This window comes from Cheilinus undulatus, linkage group 5 (assembly GCF_018320785.1).
Source record: "Cheilinus undulatus linkage group 5, ASM1832078v1, whole genome shotgun sequence".
Taxonomy (NCBI): domain Eukaryota; kingdom Metazoa; phylum Chordata; class Actinopteri; order Labriformes; family Labridae; genus Cheilinus; species Cheilinus undulatus.
Genome location: NC_054869.1, coordinates 40522556 through 40545670, shown reverse-complemented (window position 1 = coordinate 40545670; position 23115 = coordinate 40522556). Strand labels below are relative to the sequence as shown.

The following is a 23115-nucleotide window of genomic DNA, read 5'->3' as shown; positions in this document are numbered from 1 at the left end:
ACACAACATGAGAGATCAGTAATTAGCCCATGTCTGAGTTCAGAGAATACTTAGTTATTAATGCATCACAGCTCCAGCTGTGCAGATACTGCATTTTGTTCATTCATAGTATTGAGCTGCCTGTTGCCTTCCTTGATCTTTATCTCAGCTAGTCAATATAATATTAAAGACAAAAATAACTTTAGATACAAAAAATATATGAATCACTGCATATCACCACAAGCACACCACCCTCACGGTTTTGCACAGTGGTGGCAGCATCATCCTGGGGGGGATGCTTCTCAGCAGCCAGCCCTGGAAGGCTTGTAATGGTAGAGGGTAAAATGAGTGCAGCAAAATATAGGAAATTACTGGAGGACAATCTGATTCAGTCTGCAAGAGAACTACAGCTTGGGAGAAGATTTATTTTCCAGCAAAAAAAAAAAAAAAAAAATACCAGAAGCATACAGCCAGAGCACAGAAATGGTTTAAAGACAATGAGGTGAATGTTCTGGAGTGGCCGAGTCAAAGCTCAGTCCTCAATCGAATACAGAATTTGTGGCTGGTCTTTAAAAGGGTTGTTTATGCCAGATCCCAGTGCATGCTGACAGAGCTTGAGCAGTTTTGCAAAGAAGAATGGAGTAATATTGCAGTGTCCAGATGTGCAACCCTGATTGAAACCTATTCACACAGACTCAGTGCTGTGATTGCAGCCAAAGGTGACTCTACTGAAGTCTGATTTGAAGGGGGTGAATATTTATGCACTTATCTTTCATCAAATATTTTTATTTGACTGACATTACTTTTTAGAAATCTGTTTTGTAACTGGTTTGTCATAAAAGCTAGATTTTATTGACCATGATTGATTTATAAAATCAATAAAAGGGTCAAACATCCAAGGAGGTGAACACTTTTTAACAGCACTGTATAAGGCAATAAACCTATCATCATAGTGTCAGATGCTTCGCCCGACATCTTAAATATGTTGTAAGTATTATATTATGAATTTCTGTTGCATCTTGTTTGTGTCATGTCTCACCTCCTGAGACCCCTCTGTCGTAACTCTGAGAATCTTCCTCTGTGAAAGAGACATGTAAAAGGACAATTCACACAAATCTCAGCGGGAGGCTGTTCTGAAATTTTCTTGCCGTTTTCAGAAGTGCATGAACGAGGATCTTGCTGTGCCTGCAGAGTTATACCCCCTCATGAAACACCAGTGGTAGGGTTACACTAGGATCTTTGGACTTTAGAATGGGCAGCCTGCTCATTAAACCATTTGAGCACATACATATAAATAAACACAGTGGAGGAGCACCCCTTGTGAACCCTGATCGGCACGTCTGCAATCAGCTCCTCTCAAAGCCACCACAAGTCATCTCTGAAACCTGAGCACCTCTCCTCTCCTCTCTCTCTCTCACTCACACACAAAGAACATGCGGTTCACTGTTGTAAGTGGCAGAGCAACATGTGAAGCCATTTGCTTTCTCTGGTTAATGCTTAATCATGTCGTAGAAAACCCACAGACTGGCCCTGGCTGCAGCTGCTGCTCATAATTTCACACATGCCTTTGCATTTTACTGTAATGAGATTTACGACACTTACTAGAAGTCAGTGACGATGATGTACAGCAGGAATGTTTTGAGTCTGAAAACACTTCCTCATGGCTTCATTGCTGAATTTGTTCAGAGTGATTTAAGGCAGTAAGTGCCCTGGGGTGATGGATTTGCTGAAAAGAAAGAACCTATTTTAAGAGGTATGATTCAAAGGAAGTTTTCCTGAAAATGAAAAATCGTAAAATTGTTTTCTGTTTTGTGGGATGATGGGGCATTTTTGTCTCACTGAGAATGTCGCACCCGTTAGATTGACTCAGGAAACCTTTTGATTCACTTTTTGCAGCTTTTATTAACAAAAACTCACCCACAGTTAAACAGAAGCTACTGCCATTTTCAGCTCTCTTTCACAGAATCTCAGAGAAAAACACATCTCTTTCTCTGGCTTTTCTAACAAAAATATGTGCCCGAGCCTGTCCACAATCTCCTCAAGTACCAGAAAATCCATTTCCTCCCCTCTCTCTTTCTCCATCTTTCAGAAAAAGTGTGATGAAACAAACTGTTCTCAGATTTTCCCCTCATGATGTCATGTGGGAAGTTTGCCCCGCCCCCAGATTTGGTTGGCCCTCCCCACTTGGAAGCAAGTTCCACCCTCCTCTCCTGATCCTCCTCTCAGATCAGGAGAGCCGCATCCATTTCCTGAGAGGGGCGGAGTCGGGGGCGTGGTCAGACAGCTCATTAACATTTTTATAAACTTGTCTTAAAAGGGTAAAATATTCATCCATCCATTTTCTATACTGCTTATCCCGCTGGGAGTCGCAGGGGGGCTGGAGCCTATTCCAGCTGTCATTGAGAGCGAGGCGGATTACACCCTGGACTGGTCACCATTCAGTCACAGGGCTGACAAATAGAGACAGGCAACCAAGTACACCTACGACCAATTAACCTAATGAACATGTTTTTTGGTGGTGGGAGGAAGCCGGAGAACCCAGAGGGAACCTGTGCATGCACGGGGAGAACATGCAAACTGCGCACAGAAAGGACCTGACCAGGAAGCAAACCAGGGACCTTCTTGCTGTGAGGCAACAGTGCTAACACCTGCGCTGTCGTGCAGCTCAGGGTAAAACATGTCAGTAAAGTAAAACATAAAGTTTGTGACTTAGCAACCCACCAATGGCAGGTTCTACGTCACATAAGCTATGCCTTTTCAGAAAAGATTTTTTAAATCAGATGTCTGTTTGAGCTAATTAAAAGCCATAACATGGAAGGAAGAGGGCAAATACTTTATTCACAGCACTGTAAATCTTTGCTTTTAGGGAGTAAAACCTTCATAAGAAGCTTCAGAGAGTTCATAAAAGTGAGTCTGTCACAGAGTCTGTCACTTTGATTTGATGTAGGAGGCTCTGGACTCTGTTAGTCATTGAAAACCTCATACAAAGCCACCATTTGGTGTCTCAGTGTCTCCCTTTGACTGCTGTTTCACGTATATTATAAGCCATTAAAGTGGCGATCTTATCCAGAGTGCCTCTCACATATCCACTGAAGTCCTCACTTCACCCACACACTCCACACAGTGATGTACACAGCCGTCCTCATGTGACCTGCAGGGAGAGTTAATGTTCTTTTTTACTGCTTTGGAAACAGCAGAGAGGTGCAAACAGTTACGTAATATCAATGCATAGAAAACAAGAACGTCTGAGGTTCAAAGTTAAATTTTGACTTCTGTATGATACTCCAAAAGACTATGAAACAGATAATCTTAAAAAAGAAATATCATGGATATTCAATACTCTGTTTATCTGAATTACACACAAAATAATGCAAAATTATTAATAGTTATATAATAGTAATAGTTAGATCAATTTTGATGCATGATAAGACAGTTTATCCTGAAAATCACTGTTATCTCTGTTCATTGCATGATTTGAGTTTAGTCCTCAGTAAAAATGTGATGCTGCTCCTCATAACGCCTTTATTATGTCTACTTTAATAACACAAAGACAGGAATAACACTGTTAGAATTGGGTCACCCCTCCTGTCAGTGATGTGGGTGTACTGCTTCGCTCAGAGCATCCTTTTCCATCGGGGAGACACAAAATCAGAATTTAGACACAAAGGAATTCTTCATGCACTGATGGCGTACACAGTAATTCGATATTGCACTGCTTCCTCTTCCATAGTCTGCAAAAGAAATGACTTGGCTCATAATATTTATCGTTCTCATGGCTGTATTGTAGCATCACTGTGGTGCTGTGGTTAGCAATGTAGCAGAAAAGAAGGTTCTTGGCTTGAATCCCTGGCTAAATCTGCACCTTTTCATGTGGTGTTTGTAAGTTTACCACCTGCATTGTTCTCTCAGGGTGCTCCAGCTTCCTCCCAAAGTCCAAAAATATACTCATTAGGTGAATTTGTGACTCTAAATTCCCAATGAATATGAACATTAAAATTTACTTGTCTCATGTTAATCTGTGACCAACAGTCGACCGGTCCTGGGGCAACCTCAGGAATCTCCAGCTATCCAGATGAGCGGCAGGGCTGTGCAAATAACAGCAGTTTCTAATGTTGTACTCAAGACCACACCATCCAAGACCAAGACTTGCCCGAGACCAGAGTGCTCCGAGACCAAGACAAGACCAAGACTTTTGGGGGTCGAGACCGAGTCAAGACTGAGATAAGCCAAGACTGAGATGAGACCAAGACAATAAAAATAATTTTTAAAAAAACATGACAAGGTTGAACATATAAAGAGCATTCTCTCTTTAATTTTAGATTTTTTTTTTTTAATAAATTTGATGGATAAAAACAAGTTGTCTGCAACAAGCAAAAATCTCAAATCTTTAACAAATTGTTCAACTAACTTTGTGTAAAAAATAAATCCTTGTATGTATTTAAATGAAACTGACAAGTCCAGAATTATTTTAAATATCTGAAAATGAGGTGTTTATCTAGATTTGTCAGGTGAATGAGGCCTAAAGTAAGTGCTCAGAAGTGTTTCTGACTAGAAATAAGATGGACTGAAGTCTGAGTTTTTGCAGGTGTAGCTATTTGTTGTTTTAGCAAGTGCTTCTCACATAAATGAATTTGAAAAATAGCAGATAATTGCTGGTCTTTGCTGGTCTTGATGGAAAATCCCAAGTCCAACCAGTCCGAGACAGAGACAAGGCTGAGAAATTCAAAATGTGGTCTTTAGACTGGCCTCAAGACCAAGACCGTTCTTGAGTACTACAACTACGACATCGCATAATTCGGAGCATATCAGATTAAAAAAGTATTAATAAAAATGCTTTCTCACTATGCACACATACTCAGAGGAATAAGTGTCAACACTTTCTATAGTTCCTATTGGTCACTTTCATGACTTAAAACTAAAGTCCACTGGCTCTGACATTTTTGAAAATGTAATCAACCGTGTCACAATTCATGAACCTGAGGTGTTCAGGGAAACAAGACCCCTTTAGAAGCTAAGCCAGTGCTTGAAAACTAGTGCCTATACAATCCCATTTGAAGGCATCAGTAGACTTGGAGTAGTAGTAGAGAACCCAGCAAGATGGATACATTGCCTGCAAACATTGCAAACTCATGCCAGAGCAGGTCAGGGAAAGAGCAATAACATCTTCTTCACCAAGAGGAGCTTTCAGTGCTGTCGCTTGCTCTTTATTCAAGAAAGAAATGTGGTCCAGTTCTGATAAAACTACTGCTATATTATAGCTACATTTGAGCTAAATGCTACACTGGTGGCAGTCATTGCTCCCCTCTCCCAATACAACTAAACCCTGCCCATAGCTACTGCTTTGTTCTCCTCAGATGATGCTGATTGGTCAAGTCTATTTTCAGACCTTGCACTACCATTTCAGACTGAAGCTTTGCAAGCAATTTTCCTGATGACAGACATGGAATCTGGTCAATTAATCTGCTTTGTACTGTTAGGTAAACTTTCCAAATTCCTTGCATTTGCATATATGAGAAAATGTGTGCATCAACTAAACCTGTTACCAGTTAACTGTTACTTACCTGTTGAATGTTCCTGGTGTTTTCTGAGCATTTCCACAACTTTCCTGGTCTCTTCTTGTTCATGTCCAAGCTTTTTTGAAACGTGTTGGAGGCATCAAATTCAGAATATGGGTAAATTTCCAAAAAGCACTGAAGTTGATCAGTTTGAGCACTGAATATATGTATTTGTACTGCATTCAATTAAAAATAGGTCAACAAGGATTTTCGAATAAATGCAAGTAGGGCGTACTTTAAGACATGGGTTCTCAACGTTGGGGTTGGGACCCCACTGGCGGTTGCGAGACACTGAGAGGGAGTCTCCAGATGCCTTTAAAAATTACGCTGTTGCCACTTCACACCAATTTTGCCAAATTTAAACTGTTTTCATCCCCTTTTTCCCACCAGTTTTGCCAAATGTAACACGTTTGCCACTTAAAACCCATTTTTTTTGTCCATTTTAAACCTTTCCCACCACTTTTTTTCTGCCTGGTTTTGACACTTCTAAACCAAATCTTGCCACTCTCAGCCTATTGTTGGCTCTGAGACCCATTATTGCCAATATTTACCCCTCTACCACTTTTTACTTAACAGTTCACAATTTGTTATGCCCATTTTGGCAGTTTAAACCATTTCTGCCTATTTCTGCCTCAGCTAACCCTTTTTTTTTGCCAGTTTATACCAATTTTTCATCCCATTTCACCAAATTTCCACCTATTTTTGTCACTTTAATGCCATTTCAGCCACTTTTTAATTGATTTTCATTTTAAGAGGGCTACTTACTACAGAAATGAATTAAAATGATATTTGTTTCTTTGATTAGAGTGATTATTATTCAGGTTGAATTTAAAACACCACAGCTTAACTTTACACTGGACCATGATTTTGCTGGACCCCAGTTTGGCTGGGCCCCAGAAACCTATTTTCCCCCCAATTGGCAGTCTTGCCTGCACATGACTATTCTTGAATGTGCATGGCTGTGTTCAGCCATATTCAGGTAACATGGGGGTCCCCCGTCTCTGGCACCTTTATTTTTGGGGGTCCCAGGCTGAAAATGTTGAGAACCACTGCCTTAAGAGGTCAGTGAGTGCATATACATTCTGTACTGGCATACATATATTTAAATAAAGCCACAAATATCTTCAGTATATGTAAATGTATGTGCATTAACACTATTTAGAGCTGCTGCTGGTGTCAGATGAAAAGTCAAAGGGTCACTGAAGTAATCCTGATTCTCTGCCTGAGGACCATTAAGGTCTCTGTGCCAAACATTCATGGAAATTTAATCCAGATTGTTATATCATCCCAGACCAGGCTTTACTAACTTTATTTTTGCCCTGACTGAATTAAATAAAGACAAATATGTTAAATACTATAGTAACAGAGGTTTGATATGCATGTATCAGTAGATATTTAAAGGTCTGTTGAGGTAAAGATGTCCGATATTTCACCCTGAGGGTATTTTCGTATGTTGGTGGGCACGCAGAGCTCTTACATAAGAGGGCATGATAAATCAGCATTAAGAGAAACGTTGATGTTTTGACGTCACAGCGAGACACAAGATACGGTACGAGCATAAAACACAGGGGGAAAAGTTATTACACTGATCACTTACCCTCTGCCCTCCTGGACCCTCACCACACTGCCCAAGCATTTACTCAGAACTCCACATGTATGCATGAGCAGTTGTCTGTCTCAGACTAGCATTCCCAGCATGTGCAGGATGCGGCCTGATCGTGTTGCTTTTTAACACCGTATACCCTTACATCACTGTCAGGTGTCAGAACAGACTGTGCATGAGTGCCTGCAGTTGTTTGCCCGTGCAGGTGCTGTTACACATTTTTGTCATGCATGTAGATTGTATGTTTGTACACATAGTTAAGTCTGAAAGGAGCAGGCATGTTGACTGAATACAATCCTTTTTAGAAAGAGGCTGAAAGCTGCCAGGATGGAAAGTTTACACACATAAATACACACACCTGTGCTGTAAGAGTACACTCTCTCACTTGACCACACACACATAAACAGAGCAGCACATGTCATAAATAAGGCTGGCTAATTCAAAGAGAAGTGGCGGGGGAGCAGCTCAGAGTTCCTCAGTCCGTGAATGCTAAACTGACCTCTCAGTTTACAAGGATCAGGTCTCATAACATTTGCAAACAGGCCATTTGCTCTGAAGTCAAAGTTCATGCCTCTCGTTCTTTCTCACTTTCCCTCCTGGTTCTAGCTCCACATTAATGACCTTGGGTCAAGGAAACATTGAAGTTTAATAGAAGAGATTTTACTTCTCACAAATCAACTTTAAAACCAGCTCTGAAATAGATGAAATCTTCACACTGCAACTGTAGGTTTATTTAAAGGTAAAATATATAAAACCCCAATTCCAAAAAAGTTGGAGCACTCTGTAAAATGTAAATAAAGCAGGATACGGGATTTTCAAACCCATATTTTATTCACAATAGAGCATAAACAATGTATCAGATGTTGAAACTGAGACATTCTATCATTTCATGAAAAATATTGGCTCATTTTAAATTGGCAGCAGCAACACCTCAAAAAAGTATGGACAGGGCCATGTTGACCATTGTGTAACATGTCCCATTCTTTATCTTCTCTGCAAGATTTTTCATTGTTGTCTCCTATTGGGGAAAGGTCTGGACTGCAGGCCGGCTCAGAAGGACTCTTCCACTGTGAAGCCAAGCTGTTGTAGTATGTGGTTTAGCATTGTGTTGCTGAAATATTCAAGGACTTCCCTGAAAGAGACGTTGTCTGGATGAGAGCATATATAGCTCTTAAACCTCTATCTACTATACAGCATTGATAGCGCCTTTCCAGATGTGTAAGCTGCCCATGCCATAGACGCTAATGCAAACTCATACCATCAGAGATGCTGGCTTTTGAACTGTGTGCTGATAACAAACTTAAAGGTCCCTCAGATTTCAAATTTGAATTCATCTGACCACAGAACAGCTTTCCATTTAGTCTGAGCTTTTGCACTGAGAAGAAAGTGATGTTTCTGGATCATGTTCACATATGGCTTCTTGTTTGCATGATACAGCTTGAGCTTGCATTTGTGGATGGCACAGCAAACTGTGTGGGCAGAAAAGGATTTCTGGGAGTGCTGCTGAGTCCATGCAGTGATTTCCAGGACAGAATCATGTCTTTTTTTCAATGCAGTGCCACCTGAAGTCCCAAAGATCATGTGCATGCAATACTGACCTCCAGCCTTGCCCCTTGTGCACAGAGATTTCTGCAGATTCTCAGAATCATTTAATATAATGAACTGTAGATGGTAGGACATCAACGTCTTTGCAATTTTACAATGTGGGACATCTTTCTGAAATTATTCCACAATTTTTAGAATGGTTAACCTCTGCCCATCTTTACTTCTGAGAGACTCTAAAATGCTCTGTGTATGCCTAGTCATGTAAATGACTGGTTGCCAATTAACATAGTTTGTTGCAAAATGCTCCTCCAGATGTTTTTCATTAGAACCACTTACACATAAGTACACTTGCTTTTCCAATTCCATGTCTCAATTTCAAAATCTGATATGTTGTTTATTTTCTATTGTGAATAAAATGATTTTTTTAAGATTTGAAAATCATCTCATTTTGTTTCTATTTACATTTTGCCCTAATTTTTTTGGAATTACAAAATCACAACTTTAGACTACAACTTTACAGCTTTAACATACAGCTTTTACTTGTCACAGCTTAGTTAAACTCTGTGGCTTTTCTGCTCATGTGCTGTAAAAGGCATGAGTACCTTTTCTTGTCCTTTTATTTTTCAGCCACATAACAACTTACCAACTTAGATCACGTGAAGACTACAGAACTATCTCCAGTTAAAACTATAAAAGCAGATGAAAGGTCAAGAAATAGATGCTTTATGACCCAGGTTTTTATGGCTTTTCTCTTTCTGAAGATATATAACAACACAACAGTCAACAACTGTTCTTCCTGCACAGTTAAAAAGTAGAAGTTTATTTTAGAGCGTGCATAAACTTTACACCTCTATGACATGTATGTTTTTGCTGCTACCCCATCTGGAAATCCCCTACTTTATTACAGCATGTTGTCTTGGATTTGTTATGCAAACAACAAGCTGGATGTTCATCTAATTGTCTCATTTATCATATTAATTAAGTCCTCAGGCCACGGATGAGGACAGGAAATGGTAACACTGTTCATTAAGGTGTCTATTTAAGTTGCGATGACAACCCTGCCTCTGCGCTCAGGGAGAGACCATCCCCAATTTCTGCACTCAATAATGGATTCAGGTTTCTATTTATACGCCCTCTCACTATCTCTTTCTCTCTCCTCTGTTCTCTCTGTCTGTCACTTGGCCAGCTCTCATAATAATTATAGCTGTTGGCCGTCATACAAAGACTGTGACAGAAATAACCAAGGACTGAGATGTGTGTGTTACTCTAACCATCGAGTTGTGGCAGGATAGAGGCAGATGATTCGCTACTTATGAAACTACATGTTGCTGTGCAGGAGAAGGGAACAAACATAGAATTTAAAAACTTTGTATGTGTTTTGTCAGAAGGGAAGCAACTAATAAGATGAAGCAACTTGTTTAAGTCTGTCAGTGCATTTGTAGTTGTAGTTCGAAGTTGAATTATTTTACTATGCATGTAAACGTTAGTTTTAATGAAATCAGTAAAACAAACACACCTAGATAATGTGTCAGAGGTCATTTTTCTCTTGCATGAATCAGATCAGACTGGACCAGGTGTTCTTTGCATGTTCCACAGTTTCCATGCCAGCTTTGGCCCTTAAGTTGAACAACATAAATGCAAAGCCTGGCAGGAGTCACGTTGTTGTTTGCTTTCAGCTAAGGTCATTAAAAGTATGGCATTCATCTTATTTGTATTAAAAATCAGGCACAGGGCAAGCACAAAATGTTCAGAGCTTTAAAAAATGTGTCAAAGTTTTCACTGTTCGTACAGTCGGTTAGCTGCTTGCTAACTTGGTAATATGGCCAACTGGAAGATGGTCGATACCGAATGGGAGCATATCTAGGGAGGGAGCCATCTACCATAGATGAGGCGGACATGCTCCCATTAATATTCACATTGATTCTTCAGCTGTGTGTGCACTGGAACAAGGTTCAACTGACAAATCAAACAATAACTATAGGTCAACTTTGGTTAGGTATGTCCACATACTGACCCTGTGGGTTTGGATTTGGCTGCACAACCAAAGCTCCAGCTCCTTCTCTTGTACAGAAGTGGAGCCAAAATAAACATGTACAGAAAGAAAGGGATCTAGCCATAGAAACTGGATAATGGACACCACGCCAGTTCTGCAAAATAAAACACACGTTAAGAGATAAAACGTCAGATCATTACAGTCCAGTCACTTTTAAGTAGACACTTAATATTATGGAAATGTTTATGGCTGATTTGTTAGTTATGAGATGCTTAATCTCTGATGAACACTGCAAGGAGCCCCATTTGCCAGCAGAGCTGTCAATCCTGACAACAATCTACCCTTTTATATATAAAAAAAGTATATAAAACTATACTTAAGACCAAGAAAAAATGCAAAACAGTCTGGCTGCAGACCACTACTGTGTGACGCCACTTCTTTCAGGACAGAAATACACTCTAAAATGTTCAACATAAAATCAGATTTAACTTCTAGGGTAAGGATAAAGGTTAAGGTGAGGGTTGGGTTACCAAAAGTAAAACCCTAAAAACCTGACCCCCAAAACCTAATTTCAAAACCTGTAATTAAGCCAACTAAACAGTCTGCTTACAGGAAAAAAGCTTGTCCTCCATGGAAAGACTCTTATCGCAGCTAATGTAGCTAAGGCTAAAGCTAGGGAAGCTGTGTTGGCTACATAAGCGACATGGGTGAAACAACTGAAGACTGGGCTACACCTTTTATAGTTTTGCAAAGCTCATAAACCCATGTTTTATTCATGTAAAAAACTGCATAGCTTACATTCGCTATGTTTGCTAAAGCTATCTAAGCTACGTCAGCAACATTGCTACCGTAGCTATGTTAGCTAATGAAGTTGAAGTGAGTCACTGTGCGCATAACCACGTCTTAAATGGGTCTATAATTAAATCCTGGATTAGATCTCTGACTTTTTTCTCTGTTTTATTTCTGCAACATTGTGCAGTCTATAATGTGGTTATTTCATTATTGTAACTGCCCGACTTTGTTTATGAACAAAGTTGAATTAACCCTGAGGGTGCATTTTACATGCCTTTCATTCTTAATTTTCGTTCATTCATTTTGGCTCAACCAGTTATTAGCTTTGGGGGACAATTACCTTTTCACATAAGGCCTGATAGATTTGGATTTTTTTTTTTCCTTTGATTAATAAAATCATCATTTAGAAGCTGCATTTTGTATTTACTTGGGTTGTCTTTGCAAGATATTAAAATTGGTTTAATGATCCAAAACATTAAAGTGTGCTAATATACAAAAAAAAAAAAAATTAGGAATCAGAAGGGGGGCAAATACTTTTTCATGGCATTGTATGCACACATATCAGAAGACACATACTACATATCTATGCATGTAAGGTGCAGAAAGACATTTACATGCCAGTGTTACAAAGTCTGATTGTAGCTGGAATGAAGGATCTGCAGTAGCACTTCTGTTTGCAGAGATGGATGTCAGCTTGGCTAACATCTTCCTCTCACCCACTTCCTTCACAGAGTTCAGGGGACAGTCCAGGACAGAAGTGGCACTCCTGACCAGTTTATTCAGTCTTTTTCTGTCCCTCTCTGCTCCCTCCTCCCCAGAAGACCACTACGGAGAAGAGAGCTGATGCCATCACGGTGTCATTAAAAGACTATAACAGAGTCCTGCAAACTCAAAAGGGCCTCAGTCTCCTCAGCAGGTGCAGCTTACTTTGGTCCTTTTTGTAGAGGACGTTTTATTGTTGAGGTGAACAACTAGGTATCTGTGTGTCCCTACCCTCTGAATGTCCAAACCCTGAATGTTCACCTGTGCAAATATTTGCAATTCATTTTTCTAAGTTAATAAATTGTTTTTATCATTGCTTGCATCTTGCTTTTAGACATGTTAATTTATAAATTACTGAGCCCCTGGATATTTCTTGCCTTGGAATGTGAAGAATACACTTCATAAGATTTAAGTTTTTGCAGTGTACAGACCACACATGATAAAGAAAGATAATTTCTGTTAATCAGGAAACAGTTTATTTAATCTGATAAACTTCACTGGGATCCAAACAATTGTTGCAGTGAGTCTATACTTCTCCACCAAGCTTGGAAAGTACCTAAAACCAGCGCCTCTCAGTTTATTCCAGTCATTCAGGCCTCTGTAGTCAAACAATGATCAGCTGCGCACTCTGCTGGTACCCCACTCAAACTGCAGCAGTCCTACAGCACTGGTGTCACCACCGTCTTTTTAAATAAAGTTTTTGTGTTTACAGATTCACTCAAACATGGCTTCCCTAGCAACCACTGGATGTGCCGTTACACGTAGCTCGGTAGATGTCTTCAAGACATTTTCTGTTTTTTTAAATCCAAAAATAAGTATAGTTGTCAGCTAAAAAATGTAGCATATCTTTAATGTTTGACAGTCCAGTGAAAGAAGTTAACAGTTAGAAGACGACGGGCTACTTTTATCGTAGTTTCACCCATGCTAGTAAACATTAGCTGTCTTCAAGTTACAGACGAAGTTTGTTGATTCTTTTTTTCCAATGACATACTATTATGTGTTGTAAACATATAATTATTCATTTAAATACTATAAGAGAGTTTTCTTTGTAAAATGTATGTGGATTATTTCCTCATCAAGTAGCTGTCCGAAAATGGATGCCACTTTTCCACATTAACAAATCACCGTGTGGCTCCTTGATCCATTATCGGACACCAAGGCATTTTTAGGATGTCTCACGGAAGATTTTAGTTATAACAGCCACCGTTGTTATGTATCGCACTAATATTCGCTCATCTTCTTTACGAACGCATTTCAGCAGGGGGAGAGAGACTTCAGGGTCCATCAGCCCAGCACACCCGCACCAGACAGCAGTCACGATGAGGAGCAAAGGCTGTCCAGACAAAAGGCTGTGGAGTTTTTAAGGGAAGCTGAGAGAAACCGCAGACTGTACGTGAAGCCACATGGTTTTATTCTTTTATATAATCATAAAGTTTCAAACAATTTATTTTCAATACAGATACAATTAGTCGACCATCTCTGTCACTCTCCGTAAAAATTATTTTATGTAGATGCCCATAAAGATAGTTTTCAAACCAGAGTGTAAGTTTAATTATTTATTAATTTAATTTTTATAACAGCATGTACAGTATGTCTTCTTGGAAGGCTTTTAACCAGATTAGGAAGTGTTTTTGTGGAAATTTGTGCCCATTCATTCTGTTGAGCATTTAGGAGAACCGTTCCAGTTCATCCCAAAGGTGATCAATGGGCTTGAGGTCAGGGCTCTGTGCCAGCAAATCAGGTCTTCTACACTGAACTCTAACTCACTGAACTGAAATCCAAACTATGTCTTTATAGTCCTTGCTTCGTGCACTGGGGCACAGTCATGTTGGGCTTGAAAAAGGGCCTTCCCTAAACTGTTGCTACAAAGTTGGATGCATAACATTTTCCAGGGCATTAAGATTGCCTTTCACTGGAGCTCAGGGGCTGAGCCCAAACCCTGAATTCAGTAATAAACAGGTGTGACCAATTACTTTTTCCCATATAGTGCACACTTAACTTTTGGATGGTGTTATGCTACTGTGTAACGTCTGTGCTTTTACACTATGCAGTCAGATGAAGTTCAAGCTGGCTAGCTCCTGTCTTGAGACAGAGAAAAATATTTGTTTATTTTTATTTTTGGGAAAAGTTTTTGTTGTAAAATATATAAAAAATATTAGATGTAAGGCTGTCAGTTATAGCAAATATTCACTCTACAATGTTTATTAACTGTACTTCAAATAGTTCTGTTATGTTGAACAATGTTATTGCACAAGCCCTTGCAAAATTTTTCTATCATGCAGGCTAAATTGGACACCGGTGAGTCACCAAATGGAAACAGGATGAGGAAAACTTTTGTTATAATTTTACTTTCATGTTAAATGTAAGATAAGATGAAAATACAGAGGTTTTTTCATTCCTAATTCCTAATGTTGTTACAATGTAACGTGCTACTAAATAACATTAACATATTAATTCTGTCCTCTATGATGAGTTAATAGTAGTGAATATTTATTGGTTGGTTATTTAATATATTCGATAAACACATCTCCATTTCTTTCACAGGATAGAAAAGTTGGAGAAAGAGAAGACCCTGAGTGTTCAGTGCAGAAAGAACGGCTGGGCAGACGTGTTTGGAGAGCTGGAGGAGTTTGACAAAGTGCTGGAGGAAGAAAGAAAGAATCAGAGTAGGTCTTTTTGGTATTGCAATGTTCTCACATTTTCTCTTGATGGTTAGACTTATTCAAATTCGGTATTAGCCTAATACTCTACTTTAAAGAGCCACTTCCTGGTCCTTTTGACTGCACCCTGAAAGAGGAGCCTCTGAAAGAGAGTATACCAGATTGAAATGAAAATCTGGGACTATCACAGCTCGCAAAAAATACCAAGACCAATCCTGACATCAGGATGCCCTGTATCAGAAAAACATTGAGCCTGTTGCAAGAACTTAAATGTTTAGATTGAGTGTGCTTAAACATAATTGTATAAGTGCACCCCCATTTTTAATGGTCTTAGAAATATTGCTAAAATGTGTGTATTTTATCTTTAAAAGATACAGATAACAATGTACACATCTTCATCTCTTCCTTAGTTATTTAAACAGCCCTTTCACCTTCCTCAATACAGCTCCTTGACTCATCTCTAGACTATAAAGAACTCAGCTGTAGGATTTTTTCCAAAACAGACAAGTGGCCATGGTTTAGCCTTCTTCCACTGGCTGCCTGTTTGTTTGAGAATGGATTTTAAGTTCTCACTGCAGACCTGCAAGACTATTCATGGCCTCTCTTCAGTATACATATCTTACCTCTTGGTCACATACTGCATGAGTCAGTATACAGCCTGAGATCCTTAGATGGAGGTGTTTAATGTGTTTCTGAGGCACGGCTGAAAACTCAGGATGACAGAGCATTAACACTTAAAGCCCCTAAGCTCTGGAATGATCTGTCTGAGGAAATGAGGTCAACAATCTCACCAGCTACTTTTAAGCCCTCTTGTCATACATATTTTTATCAAAGAGATTTCCTGATTTTACTTGAGTTTATTGACTGTTCTGTTCTGTTGCTTTCGTCTATTTCATTTGCATTGTTTTAATGACTTCTTGTCTGCTTTATTGGATTTTTTTTTTAATTCTTGTTGGAAACCTTTAATGTGAGTTCATATTTAGAAAAGTCAGAGAGTTCTCTGTAAGTAAAGATAACACAATATCTCTTTGATTTTTCATTTTTGTCTTAGAAATGAATGTCCAAAAACAGCTGGTAAAGATCCACAATGGTGTGAGGAAATTTCAGAGACAGCTGACTGATGTAAAACCAACTCCTGAGTGTAAGTTCAATATCTCTTGGTATTCAGTAAACATTTATAAATGTGACATTCTGATACATGCGTTTTTAAAAAGCTGTTATAAATTGCTTGCTTGTCTGACAAAAGTAAGAGAGTTGTAGTTTCAAAAGAGAAAGATTAAGGTTGCATATTTTTAGAGCAAAACCTTAAAAACATCTCTGTATTTCTGCTTTTTTTCAGTGATTGAGAGACTTAAGGACATCATGTCCGAGATTGAAATTTCAATTAATACCTTGAAGGAGGAACAACGGTCAAGGTAACAGGATACAATAAACCATTTTAGACCACATTAGCCTGAGGATTCAGGAAAGTAGAAACCACCAGTGACACTTGCAAAAACGTGTAGGTTTTGATGCCATTTTATTACATACATAGAGAAAACAGAGTTTTAAAAATTAGCAATCCACATTTTCCATTCTAAAAAAGTTAAAATATACAGATGCATAAAACACAGTGCCCCAAAACTCTTCTAAAAAAGTTTTTTGTAAGTGTTTCCACCACACTGAGATTAGATATGTTCTAAAATGAAAAATAATGAGTAGTTGGTCTTTGTGTTAATCTGCCTGATCAGCTTTGAAGAGCTCCTGAAGGAGGAGCGAACATGCAGACAGGAGATCACCGCTTACGAGAAAAAGATTGAAAACTGGAGCCTTGCTGTCCAAACAAACAGGCCAAAACTAAACACAACTTCAACTGTAAAGGTCTGTTCATCTGTGTTTTATCTGCTGACAGCCAGTACTACAACAAAAAGCTTGATTTAGTCTCTTAAAAATATTTTGGGACTGATAAATAACTTGTTTCTGACTCAATAAATCAGAGGAAAGTGTGTTTATTATTCATCTTAAACAGTCTAAGAATCAACAGAGAGATAGAATTAGTTACATTTGGGATTCTTCAGCATTTGTATATTAATGTTTTCCATCAGACAAAACTCCCGGACCGAGACCTCCCTCCTGAAGTCAGAGCAGTGGAGGTTTTTCTCCAGAAGACAGGAGGCCAGTATGGAGGGTGGGACCATTATGACCACCAAGCTTTCCTTAAAGTAAGACTTTACTTTCATCAGGTCTGCATAACTAGTGCTGTATTTCACGAACATGCAATGTTTGCCTCTGTCTCAGACAGTGTTCAGTGTTTTACTTTGGGCAACATCAGCAGTTGTCAAGCCAGATCTGGACTGTAAAGCGTCTTTTGATTTGTTATATTCACAGGTCTGGACTAAGCACAGTGGGCAGCCAGCCTACAAGAAGGAGGCCAAGCTTTACCTGCCAGGTAAAACAATGGAGCAGATAGAGGAACATGAGGAGTGGCATCAGGAGCTGATCTACCTGCAGGACAGAAAGAGAGAGGTAGAGATATGACAAAATATGAATATGGCCAACTAGTATGCAAACCTTTAGGTACTGTAGGTGTTCAGTTTTTTTTATTTATTAGTGTTTTCACACAAAAAATTACAATTGATGTAAGCACAGCTTTCACAAGGAAAGTACATACATGAGTTTATGCTGATGAGGCAGGGAAACCCGAGGTGAGCTTATCAATAAACCTCACCATACCATGTATTAATCATTGCAATACAAGAACCTGTTGATACTTTATTAAAACAAAACAAATCAAAGTATAGAAAACAGTAGAGGGAGAAAGCGAAGATAGGAGAAAAAAGAGCAGGAGGGCATAATTACAAGACATTAGTATTCCATTACTGGAGTTTTAAGGTGTAAGATTCAAGTTGAACTTCCATTAATTAGTATATTTTATTAGCAACCATAATCAATAGGAAAAGAATACAAAATATGGAAATAAAAGTATGATTCTGGTCAATCAGAGCTGTTAATTTCTTACTTTAAGATGTGAAAGTGTCTGAATTTGTGGATTTACTGTGTTGGATGTCTCTGAAGTCTTAAAAACAGTATATTTATGTGTCTTTTTCTTTTTATGTTTTGCTTGGTATAAGTCATAAACTAATTTGCCCAATGCCATATCTGTTAAGTGTTTCCTCCTAAACCCATATTCTTTTATATACTTATTACTTCCGTTGTCAAGAAATGCAATATATCTTTCATAAACACATTTTTTCAAATAACAAAGCAGGCAGGTTAGATATAGGTCTATGTGTTGTAAGTCTTTGTAAGTTAAAACAACTCTTTTTTTTAACAGCCTTTAACTGTTCAGTCTTACATTGTAGGAATTATTTGGCTGTTTTTATCTGAAGAGGAACAGTTCCCCTTTTCAGAGAGAGATTTAATGTTAACAGACGTAACAAACGTAACAAAAACAAAGGTAAAGATGATGATTATGATTAACATACAGCCTCCCATTGGGACTAAAAGATGAACCGTCTGACAGGGTGAAGAAATAACACCAGATAATGTTCAATTAGAATCTGTTTGTTTTATTTTAATTGCATCATCTTCAAAGTTTAAATACATTTATAAGTCCCACAACTATATAAAAAAGTTTTCCAAAGTAATTTGTTTGTTTTTTTCACCAGAGATGTACCAATTGTGAAAATTTGGGTCGATACGGATACCCATTTTTACAATCACAATTAAGCAGATGCCATAACCAATATTTTTTAACAGATATTGGCCAATACGCATGTAGAACTGATGCATCTATGCACCCCTAATTTTTTCTGTGCAGCAACATATTTGAGAAAAAAATCAAAGCAATTTACTTTTCATAAACCCTCATTTGCTTGAAGAGTAAAAAAATTAGTAACCTAAAACTATAACACTCTCATTACAGTTTTGATAAAACATATCTTGCTTGTTATATGGTCAAAGGCTGCCTACAACACGTTTGAAAAGGGATTTATCCTCTTCAGTACACTGTGTACAATTTAAATGAACCTTGATCATAAAATTATAGTGAAGTGTGCAGCACTGCTTTGAATTTCTCCTCTTTATTCTGTAAAAACATAATGAAGCATGAAGCTCAGAAACATCCTTTTGGAAGCTTTTGCACTGCCTCCAGCATTATTTGGTTGTTTCTATTTTGATAACTCATCGTCAAACATTATCTAGGCTATTCAGAGGTGGAAAGCAATCAAGCATCAGCAACGCCAGACAAGGATACAGAGTCAGGAAGAAGCGGAGGAGGCAGAGAGGAGGGAGAAGGAGACCAGGAGCCAGGTCCACCTACACAAGTGAGTCAGAAGTGGAGCAGAATAAATTAAAGGGAGGAGAAATGGAGCAGACATTGATTTCATGACTAAAGCAGGCAAATGCATAAAATGTAGGTCATTATAACCCACAAGGTTTGATGAGCATGCAAAGTGTTTGGTCACCCTAAATTAAGGGGATTTGGTGGCTTTGTTTACTCATCACTTTGGTGCCATTTTGGCTGTTTTTCTCATGTTTGTTTTAGGACTGAAGAGGAAAGGAGGGAGACGGCACAGCGGCTGGAGGAGTGGAAGGAAGAGAGGAGGAGGATCGAAGAAGAGGAAGAGAGGCAGAGACTGGCTGAGGAGATTCAAAAGAGGAGAAGAGCAAAGGTGCTGTTACACATATGTACTTTGAAAGTAACATATTGCCTTGTTCACTCACTCAGCCAACTGAGTTACCTGTCCCTTACAGCAGGAGATTTTTCCTGTTAGATGAGGCAGGGCATGAAATAGAAAGGACACTGCAGAAATTATAGCATAATGTCCATCCAACCATTATCAATGCCATTGATTCCCAACCTTAGGTTTTATTAATGAAACCGAAATTGGTGTGGGGGGGGCTCAAATGAAAAATGTTTGGGAACCACTTATCTATGCTGCCAATCCCTGCTGTCATTGGGCAGAGGCAGGGTACGCCCTGGACTGGTGGTCAGTCAATCAAGCCAGGCATGCAGACATACAAAGTGCTCTCAGAAAGCCCCTGTCCAACCAGGATTCAAACCTGTGACCCTCAGCTCTCTTTCGGTGAAGCAACCACACTAACCGCTGCACCACAAAGCCACAGGGTGCTAGAGCAAACATGGTATAATGTAAACAACATTCCAACAGAATCCAACCCCAAAATGTCAGGGTTTTTTTTTCCTTTATATTCATGCAACATTTACCATAAGATCGGTAATATATGCGCTAGTGAATAAGATACAGTTTACTTTAGGGGTCTCTTGAAGGGAAGTAGAGTTTTAACTCTCTTAATGTAAGCTGATTTAACTCCATTTAGAAAAGCCCACAACATGCCGTTCCTATGCTCCTGTACTCCTCAAAACATCTGTTTTTGACATGTATAGTAAGTAGTCCTGCTGGTACCAACCTGGTACAGAAATCAACCCTTTTTTAAGCATTGATAGTAGTGGAATACAGACCCACAGTCTGCAACAACTGCTCACTCTGCCTGCCTTCACTGGTCACATGTGTCTTAAATTGAGGAGTTTTTTTCAATCATACCACATCTCCACAACATTCATTTACTTCACAGTAAACCACTGAATTCTATGAGTGCAGGATTATGACCTAGTGTAGGAGAAAAGCCGTCAAAAGATTGTGCCAACAGCCTTATCTGCATCACACTGTTTTCCAGCACTCTGTGCCGTGAAGCATTAGCTTGTAATGCAGATTAAATGTTGAGAAATTTTTTTCCAGGAAGTGTGCAGAGATGATGGCTGCACTTGGAGGCATGCTGATGCATGTTCCTGGAAAAGGTACAGTTAGAAATACAATGAGAAAAGTAGCATTGGTTTATAGGATGCAACCAACTTTTAAGATGAAAAAGATCTCAAGTCTTCTACACAGATTTGTACAGTAGTTTGACATATTCACAGTATCAACTAGAGCGTGAAAAGAAAACAAGCTTGTGGATTGGATGATTGAAGTTTGGAGAAACAAGACATATTGACAATTTAACAATTTATTCATTTAATAAACAGGAGCCTCAGTAGCGTGTGGAAGCACCATACACAGCCACGACAGCCTGGCACTTCCTCCTCATGGTGGTCACCAGCCTGGTCACACACTGCTGTGGGATGGCATTCCATTCTTCAACCAGCATTTGTCACAAGTCAGCCAACGTGGTTGTGTTGGTCACTCTGGCACGAACAGCACGCCCAAGCTGATCCCACAAGTGTTCAATGGGGTTAAGGTCAGGACTGCTGGCAGGCCATTCCATCCTCTCCACTCCCAAATTCTGGAGGTAGTCTCTGATAAACCCCGCTCTGTGGGGGCGAGTGTTTTCATCTTGGAGGATAGAGTTCTTGCTGACAGGGTGAGAAAAAAGTATTCTTGGGGTGTTGTCTTCTTGGGACGCCCACTTCGCGGCCTGTCTCTGACATTCCCCGTTATATGGAACTTGGCCTTCAGTTTGGAGATAGTACTAGGGTTCACTCCAAACAATGCCGCAACTTGGTTTTGCGGAACAAATGTGGCATCATTTAAAAGGGTAATAAACAGGCTTTCCAGTGGTATAAGATTTATTACCAGGAAGCACTGTTACAACAAAGAAATAATGTACCAAACACAAATTGCCTTACTTTTTGTTTTAAGTTTACATTTTATCATCGCCTGATACTTGAAGTGAATTTCATTGCTATTTCCTACCTCATTCATACATGAAATTACCCTGACTTCTTGCAGCAATTTTACTAGGGGGTCTGGATAAAGCTGGGATGAAATATTTGTCCATTAGCATCCTTGAAAAATTCTGAAATTTTTCAGATGTTTAGTGGATTTTTAGGAACACAGAGCAATTGGAGTAAAAAGACGTGTTGTCTTCATAATGTATATGTACATTTACTCTGTAGGAAGAGCGTCGTCGCCAGCTGGAAGTCAAGCTGGCCATTGAGGAGCAGCAGCGGCTGAGGAAAGAAAAGGATGAGGAGCAGGAGAGGAGGAGGAGAGAGGAGGAACAGAGAGAAATGGATGAGAGGAGGAGGGAGGCGGCAAAGGAGATCAAACGCTTAAATGAAAGGGTACAAAGGCAATAGATCACAGAGAAACACAGGAACAGATACTTGTCAGAGTGCCTGTTACCAATTTAAGTGTCTTTTTATCACTTCTGTTTAATGTTACAGTTAACAAAAGCGAACATTAGTAGATAAATAAAGCCATCAAACTGGATTAGTACAAAACCATTTCACCGACTTTTGCAGGATCTGCACAAGGTGGAGGCAAAGCTTCAGGAGAAACAGCTGAGAGAAAAAGAAGAGGAGGAGAGACAAAGGAGAATAGCTGTTAAATTAAAAGAGAAGGTAAAGAGGAGAAAAAATAACCACAAACTCAGCTTTCATATCTAAAATACTCAGTTTGATTTTTGTTTCTCTATCATTCAGGTGGATGGTCATGTCAGCAGAGACGCCTCCAGGCTCACCCGTCCCACAAAGGGATGGGAGGAGCGAATGAAACACATTGGACCTTCAGGAGGAGGGCCTGTGCTTCAGACGTTTCACAGGTTTGATGACCTTACAGTTGTCTTAGTCAGATTTATATGACTGTGATTATCTGCTGAACAACATCAACTTTTTGTCATTTTGTTGCAGAGCTGTTCCAACCTGGAGACAAGGCCTGTGAAGAGCACTAAACAAACTGAGCAGTCCTTAAAAGCATTCAGTGCAATTTTCTGTAATGATGACATTTGATCAGATTCTTAAAAATACATGGAAATTGGAAAATAACACTGTATTGTGCCTTTATTTGCATGTAATGTATTCTGTTTTTAAATGAGTTTGTGTTATCAATGAGGTAATTAAATAAAACTATTTTTAAAGCTGTTTTGTTGTAAATAAAACCTTACCAATGCAGTCTGTCATTTTCACAGTTTTTTCCTTTCCCTGTTATATCTTTCTCCGTTACTTTTAACATTCAAGGCTGTAAGTTATTCACAACTTTGTTTTATCACTGTTTATTATGAGGTATCAATTAATATCCACAAATATGGAGAAAAACCCTATGCAATGCGCACTGATTTTGTCCAAGCAGAGCTCAGTCCTCTTAAGTTTCGAAACTGCTGCATCTCATTGGTGCATGAGGGAGTCGGAAGACAGGTATTTTCTATTTTTGAAAAAAAAATTCTGTTTTTAATTTCATGAAGTCAGAAAAAAATAGCATGATCTTTAGTCCAGTAGTGGGCGGTAATGCA

The 23115-nt window shown here is 39.0% G+C and overlaps 1 protein-coding gene across 1 annotated transcript; it reads left to right on the top strand.

The window, feature by feature from the left end:
- Positions 1–12953: 12953 nt before the first annotated feature.
- Positions 12954–22666, top strand: LOC121509769 (coiled-coil domain-containing protein 112). Its single transcript, XM_041787430.1, has 14 exons — positions 12954–12998; positions 13488–13618; positions 14774–14895; positions 15941–16030; positions 16229–16304; positions 16620–16749; positions 16974–17090; positions 17257–17394; positions 19072–19193; positions 19415–19541; positions 21782–21949; positions 22130–22228; positions 22310–22428; positions 22517–22666. The coding sequence occupies exons 1-14, from the start codon at positions 12954–12956 to the stop codon at positions 22545–22547; spliced, it is 1515 nt and encodes a 504-aa protein (XP_041643364.1). The 3' UTR covers positions 22548–22666.
- Positions 22667–23115: the final 449 nt, after the last annotated feature.

Coding starts and splice junctions, on each gene's coding strand:
- LOC121509769 (XM_041787430.1), top strand. CDS start 12,954: ATGGCTTCCCTAGCAACCACTGGATGTGCCGTTACACGTAGCTCG. Junction 13,619..14,773: donor GCTGAGAGAAACCGCAGACT/GTACGTGAAGCC, acceptor TTTCTTTCACAG/GATAGAAAAGTTGGAGAAAG. Junction 16,031..16,228: donor TGTAAAACCAACTCCTGAGT/GTAAGTTCAATA, acceptor GCTTTTTTTCAG/TGATTGAGAGACTTAAGGAC.